An 8,377-nucleotide genomic window follows, 5' to 3' on the forward strand; every position below is an offset into this window, starting at 1 on the left:
AGAGAGAGAGAGAGAGAAAGAGAGAGAGAGAGAGAGAGAGAGAGAAAATAAATATTTATTCTGAAATAGTTCCTTGTATACTTTAACATCTGATAGATAAATCTGAAAACCTTAAAAATAATTAAAAAGATGAATAATTGGATTCAATTGTGTTTTAGAAAGAAATTATGATAATAGCTTTAATGCAAAAAAAAAAAATAAAAGCAAGGCTTTATGGGTTTTCTATTTTTAGTCCTCATTTTAATGAAATGTTCCTTAGATTCATTTCATCCTAAATCTATATCAGTTCTTACTTAATCCAACAGATTAATAATCAAAATAAAATGTAATACAACATGGTATACATTAAAATTCTGTATTTCTAAAAACATACTAAACAGAACTGTCAAATATATCAGATATTTATGTATACATATGATTTTTTTTTTCAAAGTCATATTTTATAATTAAATTATAAACATTCAAATTCAAACAACGGAATTTTAATTATAAAATATCCAAAGAATTTTCATCATCACCAATAACATTTTCAGTAATAGTATAAAAGTAGAGTCAATGATTATCACAAAGCATCAGAAATAAACTGTACAAATATTGGCAAAATTATTTAAATGTGATTCCATCTCTATGTTTCAGTCTTTTTACTAGTAGCAATCAATATTAATGACTGTATACTAGATACTTATTCAATTGTGAGGACATTTATATCTTGTTGGGACATATTTTGACCAGTTTGCTCAGATTATTCAATTATTATCATTATCAAACTTATAATAATTTTGACATCTGGTTTTCCTCACTGGCATTGGTGGGAGAAAAGCAAATGAAAGAATGACCAAGAAGCTCAAAAACATAACAAAATTGTAACCACCAAAACAAGATAGATAATAAATATATCTTCAGATTTGAATCAAAGAGAAAATTAATTGTAAGCATTGTCCAACTCAAATGTTATTTGAAGTGGGTTAAAAGAAAACAAAAAAATGGAATTACTTTCATAGATATTTTCCTACAGATTATGCAATATTGATACAATAATTTACATAATATCTATTGTATGAAGGTGACTTTTAGAAATATCTTCACAAATAAAACTGTTAGAGCTGAAAAAGGAAAACAAAAAGAAAAAACCTCCAACAGAGATTCAAGGCCACAGCCTGTTGTCTGGAACCATTAAAAGAGTATACATGATAAGACAGGTTTGACATTGAAAAAATATAGTAATTCTTTGTAAATCATTTAATTTTTCAGATTATTCAAATATGTAATTAACCTTACTGAATGCATCAGCATAGAAAACATATATTTGCAATACAACATTATCACAAATATTCATCTAACATTTTTTGCTCTTTTACACTGGAATAAAATGATTTATTTTCTTGATTTCTTTTGTATAATTGTTAACTACACATGACACTATGAAAAGACAGAGCTAGAGAATTGAGAATTCTAATTTAAATATTTAAACAACTTAAATTACAGCAAATATTAGATATTGCTCTGATTTCTTTCAATTTTCTATTGAATTCTAAAGTCATTTTCTTTATGTTTGATATAATAAAGATTTATACTAGCTATCGAGATTAGGTTGTATAGAATTTTTTTTGTTTTGTTTTTTTGAAACTTGGTAGATTATATATGTTTCTTTTTATCACATACCTGCAGGCAACTTTTCTTCCATGCCATTAGAATATTCATCCATGCATTGCTGACAAGCTTTGAGCAATCTAGAAAAACAAAGGTAATATATAAGTACAGAACACACTAAAGGGATCTTATATTGGAGGAATAAAGTGGGAAGAGAAATAAGTTTTGTATATTATAGGAAACCAAAAATAGCATCAAGTTAATTTTTATTTCAAGAAGAATATAAAATTTGCGAAATTAATTTAAATTAGATTAAAATACAAAGTTTTTAAAATAGAAAAATATTGAAAAATCTACAATCCTATAGCTAATTACCTATATATTTTATTTCATTGCTTTGCAAAAAAAAAAATGTCTTAATTTAAGAGTGCTGCTGTGTTTGACTTCTCTAATAATAAAAAATTCAAATTAAGAATAATATTATATGAAAATTTAATGAGAATATAAAACAATTTAAACCAAGTGACTTCAGTTCTATGTTCAAACTACTGAATAAGAGTTTTTTTTTTGTTTTGTTACAAATTTCAATCTATCATATATTTTACAAATGTTTTTGTAAGAAGCCTTCTTATACTGATGAAGTATTTATAAAATTTACCATTAATTTTAAACTTATAAAATTTGCAGGAAAAATTTAATCAGGAAAGAACTAGAAAGCATTCCAATCCAAACATGTTTATAAATAACTGAAATTCTTCAAAACTCTAAAGGAAACTAATACATCTTAGATTTTTTGTAATTCTGAAAGAATTTCTTTTTTGTTTAATAAGAATTGGCATTGTACACAGTTTTTTCTTTCTACAGTATCTAATTAATAAAAACATAGTAGTAATTTGTGATAGGGATTTAATATTATAACGAAAATATATCCAAAAAGATAAATGATAAAAATTCCTGAATTATTAAATAAATAATTATTGAATAGAATATATTCCCCTTCATTTTGCAGCAAAATGGTCAATTGTCTATGGGTTTATTAACTCAGTACTACATTTGATTAAATCTTTGGGCACAATCTTTTACATATATGAGTCGAGTTAAGAAAAGAAGCACAATGAAAGATAAATGGAAAGCTAAGGAAAAAATAAAGAGGACCTTGTTTTTCTTTTTTTGGACATGGCACCAACATTAAAATAAATGATAATTAAAAATAACCAAATCATTTTACAAATTGAAAGGTTGTATTAAAGAAGAAAAAAAAAATTGAAGTGTGGTTAATTAGTCTATTTCATGACTTACAAATAAATACTTCAAAACCAAAATAAAAAAAGCAACAAAAGCAAAAATAAAAAAACACATTTGACAACAAAAAGGAAATGGAACACCTTGAATTTAAATTCTTAATTTAAGACAACAATTGATTAAAACTATATTTAAGAAATCCTTAAGTTCATCATCATTAGCATTTCACACCTGCTTTTCCATGCCCAATAGTTTTGCTGTAACAGTCTTTTGCAACTGGGTGCTCTCTCTGTTGCCAACCTGTAGTAGTACCACCAGCAGAAGTAGTGATAATACATACAAGACAAATCAAATCATCATCATCATCAACATTAAAATAAATGATGCCAGCACCAGTCAAACTGTTTGGATGGCTTGACTGGGGCTGGCAAGCTGGAAGGCTGCACCAGATGCCAGTCTGATCTGACATGGTCTCTACAAATGGATGCCCATCCTAATGCCAACCACTCCAAGAGTGTAGTGGGTGCTTTTATGTGCCACCAGTATGGGTGTCATTTGTGTGGCACAGGTATCTTCCGCAGAGTCTCCAATATTTGGAAACTTGACTTTTGGCTGTACAAAGGTCATTTCATGCTATATTTTTACACATAATTTATCAGAATTTTCAGATCTGAAAATTTTTGAGCCCTAGATTGAGGGTAAGGACATACCTAGTCTTTGTGATGCAAAAGTTAGCACAATCATCTGGATTACAATAAACATTTTTTTTTCCTTACAACAAGACAGCAGTTCCTGTCCTTCTATCTTTCTCTAACCGTTTATCACCTTGCACAAATCCCCATCTTTCAATATGACTTCCTACTCAGTTCAGGGATCATGTCTTGCAAGTTACATAGTGACCTCACTAGTGCTGGTGCCACATAAAAAGCACCAATACACTCTATAAAATGGTTGGCATTAGGAAGAAAATCCAGCCATAGAAACTATGTCAAAGCAGACAGTAGAGCTTGGTATAGTCTTCTGGCTTGCCAGCTCCTGTCAATGCTCCAACCCATGCCAGAGTGCAAAATGGACGTTAAATGATGATGACGATAGTGGTGATGATAATGATGATGTTTATGAGCAAACCTCTAACCATTCTAATATCAGTGTACTGTCTTTTCAAAATTCATTTTCATTTATTTGATTGCTTTTATTTGAAACACATTTAATTCAAAGTAGAATCAGAATGAAATATCAATGTCTAGATATTAGCCTGGCACAACTAGAATTACAAAATTCAATTTTCTTAAAATATGTATTACATTATTAAAAATTTATAGCAGCTATTTAAATCAAATTTCTCAAAAACTTATCTTTCACTTTAAATTAGATTAGTATATGTAAAAACATTGAATCACAAAAAGTTGTTTAGTCTAATTATTTGAAATAAAAATACCAAATAAAAAACAAAAGAGAATTTTATAAAATATCGTTAATGAAAGTTATTTTCTGGTTAAAAACATCTTAAAATGTATATAAAACATAATTATTTCTTTTAATTATTTATACTTCATTACTATTGAACATATTTAAGTTACATTACACATTAACACTATGAACACAATGTGAAGGCACATGATCTAGCTGTTACAGTGTTGGACTCAAGACTATTAGGCCAAAAGTCATAAGTTCAGATCTAGGACTGAGAAATACATTTTGTCCTTGAACATGGTACTTCATTTCAGATTTTTCTCCAGTACACATAGCTGAAAAGGAGTACCGTGAAGTGCTAAGGTACAAAACATAAAGGAATACAACACTAGTATTGAGACCAGTGTAAATGCAACACAAACACAAATGCACGATACAAACAAGGTAGGCTGCTGCACAGTTTCTACCCTCCAAATATGATCCCATAGTAAAAGGCACTTTCCTAAGGTTCTTTGAACCATACGGCTAGAAGCAAACTTCTTAATACATGTACCTATATATGTGTATGAGCATACACACACATGCCTACCCAATCATTTAACATTCTTGTTCCATGTTGAAATAGGTTGGATGGCTTGACAGGATACAACAGGTTCAAAGACTGCAATGTACCCCACTGTCTAGTCTGGCATGGTTTCTACGGCTAGATGCCTTTTCTAATGTCAGCCACTTTACAGTGTGTACTGGGTACTTCACTTGTGCTACAAACACGAGTGAGGTCACCATGGAGTTTGTAACATTATGAACTCCAAAAAGAAGGACTTTTGCTAGATGGGGAGTTAAAGTATGTGCAAAGGGGCCACAGTAGAACAGATTTGTTGCTGTAAATGAGCTAAATGATTACTCACATTTTTTAAAAGAGCCTGAGGGTAATGTAGTGAGTAAGGTAAAATCAAACGTCACCTCCTCGAGTCATACTGGCTCATAAGGGCAGGTTTTGAGGTTTCCATGGCATATAAATTCCCCACCAAGGTGGGACACCAGTCCGTTACAGGTTTGCTGATTTTTGCCAACTGAGTGAATTGGAGCAACACAAAATGAAGTGTTATGCTCAAAAACATAATGTGTCACCCAGTCCAGGAATTGTAACCACAGTCTTACGATCATGAGTCCAGCACCCTAACCAGTAAGCCATGCACTTCCACAATGTAGCAGGGACTAGGAAGAGATAAAAGTAGTAATGAGGTGTTTGGGTGCACCCTCAAGACATGAGGTGGGAAGAAGTAAGTGAGGTTAGTGGAACCAGGAATATCTGTGGGTAGATGTCGTAGCAATGTATAAAAAGCATTTTGTCTGATGAAGTAACAATTTTGCCAGCTTGCCCTTTCTACTATAGGCACAGGGCCTGAAATTTTCGTGAGAGGAGGTTAGTCAATAACAGCAACCCCAGTACTCAACTTGTATTTATTTCATCCTCCCCACCACCACTGCCACCACCACCACCACCACCACCAAAAAAAGTTTGGAAGGCAAAGTCGACCTCAGTGGAAACTGAACTCATAAAGTAAGTCCTGAAGAAACGCTAAGCATCTTGTCCAGTGTGGTAATGATCCTGACAGCTTGCCACGCTACTTAGTAATAATGATAAGAATAGCACTCAGAGAGTGCAAACCTCCACCAAGGCAACACCAACGTCCTCTCAACGATTAGCCAGAGATGATTTTTAAAATAAGAATATCTGAAATAAACTCGACTGGTCTCACAAATGAAAATACTAAAAATGAACCAGACCGTTCTCACAAATTAAGTAAAAAAACAGGAAAAATAGTCCAGAATCTTTGTCCGGTACCAGATTGATCCCAAAATCTAAACAGTTCATGCCAGTCACAGAGCCAAACATCCCTGAAAGTTTCATCTAAATCCATCCAGTGGTTCTTGAGATATCTTGTCCATGGACAGACAAACAAACAAACAAACAGCCACGACTGAAAACAATACCTCCACCTTTTCTAAAATTAATAAGAAGAAACCTCTGCCAAACATCCCTGAAAGTTTCATCTGAATCCATCCTTGTTCACGATCAATCAAACACTAAGGCGGAGGTAATAATAATAATAAAGTACAAACTAAAAGCCAACTACACTGAAATAAAAGCTTTAAAAATTAGAACGATCAATAAAGAATTCCAAAATATAATCATGGGGAAAATGGTGAGAAAAACCACTCCAGAGTCAATAGCTCACAAGGTTTGACAGTGGAGTAGGAGGCCAAAATGAATGCCAACAATGGCTCAAAAACCTCTGGTGCAGCAAACTACACAATCTGTACACTGAAACAACTTGCCATATTCTTTCTGATTGCACCAACGCATCCACATGAAAATGGATAAAATAGAATGACCTGATCACAGTCTCATGAGGTATGTGTGTCTGGACTGATAAGAAGATCAAAGCAAACCATCCAGGTATAAATTACAAGGATAGTAACAAAAATCTCTGAACTCTGATGATATCTGTATTCCTTCTCACTAAAGGAAAAATAGCTTTAAGGTAAAAATTATCAAAGAATTTCTCCTCTTAATAAACCTTTACCTTTTCCAGATTTACCTTTAATGATAGTAAGCATTTAATAAGACTTCAGTTGCATTAGCTAGAGGGCTAAGTGTTCAATCAAGCAGCTAATTATTATATATTACATTTTTCACACAAGTTAAAGAAATAAGTTTTAATCATCAAGGTAAAATACGGAAACCAATTTTGTACATGTTTAGAATTGAAATCATTGACAGTATAACAGTTCTTTTTTCTTTTCTTTTTGATTATGGTGGGGTGGTGGAATTTAATGCTTTTTTTTTTTTCGCTATAAAAGGAAGTCAATATAAAACAATTTAGCTCTGAAAAAAAATTAATTATCCAGCTAAATTTCCCAATATTATAAACAAGAATAAAAACAATACTTTCTAAATTGGGTGTTTAATATTCTGTGGAGAGAAAAGTCCTTATTCAGGAAAAGTAAAAAAAGAAATTTTCAATAAACAGTGACAGGAATTATTGGTATTGTTTAATTGAGACAGTATCCATTAGTAACTCCAAGTATATATTTTTTATTTTATACATATACATATACATACATATATATATATATATATATATATATATATATATATATATATAGCATGAAAAACGGACATTAAATGATGATGAGGATGATGATGATATTTGATTATTCATCTATATTCCTATTTATTTTTAGATGCAAGTCAAACAGCAATAGTTTTGAACTTGGCTAGATAACAGACAAACACATTTCTTTGATCTAATATATAGATTGAGGAAATAGCTCTGTATTATTTCAAACTTAGTAGTTTGACAGAGAATTAGGAACTGTTAGGAAATTATGGTGTTTCACTAGTGTGCATACGTGTGCAACTACAAATAGTTGGTAGTAGGATAGGACATAAGAAACACACATACGCACACGCACACATATACACGTGTGAGTGTGTGTGAGTGTCTGTGAAAGATGGTTTTTAAGAAATATTTCAGAACAAATTGGAACATTTGCTTTGAATTTAGCCAATAAGTTGAGGAAAAAACATTCATAATATATATTAATAATTATATTTCATAGATAAAAAGATTCAAGTTGAATGATTAGTGTGTAGTCGAGGGTTTTCTGGGGCTAAATCTAGGGGACTAATAAAACTATTTTTAGTTCAAATGTTTTTATATATTTTGTTGTTTAACTACCAGTTAGCGAACAATCAGCAGAGAAACCAAATTATCAGGTAAGATTAGTTGTGGGTGTTTTAAGTTAAAACAGTTCTATTTACAATTTAAGCAGAGCTATACATAATATAGAAATGTGTTATTGATCTTCCAATCGAGTTCAATTGTTATATATCATTGATGAATTTATAAAAAAATATAATCTATTTACTCTCATTAGTAGATACTTAAGAAATATACTTTACACACTGCAAATAAAAAATTCAAAGTAATTTTTTTGAAGTTCATTTAATGAAAACTTTGCTTTCCTTGTAAGCAATAATTCATTTGTATTCTTTTCGTTCTAGCACCATTTTCCTACTTGTTTGTTATTTATCAATTAACAAAGGCATATACAAGTGTGT

General features: G+C 31.0%; 1 protein-coding gene across 5 annotated transcripts in view; it reads right to left on the reverse strand.

Annotated features, from left to right (window-relative positions):
• Positions 1-8,377, reverse strand: part of LOC106880698 (zinc finger protein 629) — a 411,919-nt gene that overhangs the window by 331,961 nt on the left and 71,581 nt on the right. For all 5 annotated transcript variants that reach the window (XM_052971298.1, XM_052971293.1, XM_052971297.1 and 2 more), the window contains exon 2: positions 1,663-1,730. In XM_052971298.1, coding sequence (XP_052827258.1) covers positions 1,663-1,701 — 39 coding nt within the window. In that variant the 5' untranslated portion in view covers positions 1,702-1,730. The remainder of the gene's footprint in view (positions 1-1,662; positions 1,731-8,377) is intronic.

Source organism: Octopus bimaculoides, chromosome 10, assembly GCF_001194135.2.
Source record: "Octopus bimaculoides isolate UCB-OBI-ISO-001 chromosome 10, ASM119413v2, whole genome shotgun sequence".
Classification (NCBI taxonomy): Eukaryota; Metazoa; Mollusca; class Cephalopoda; order Octopoda; family Octopodidae; genus Octopus; species Octopus bimaculoides.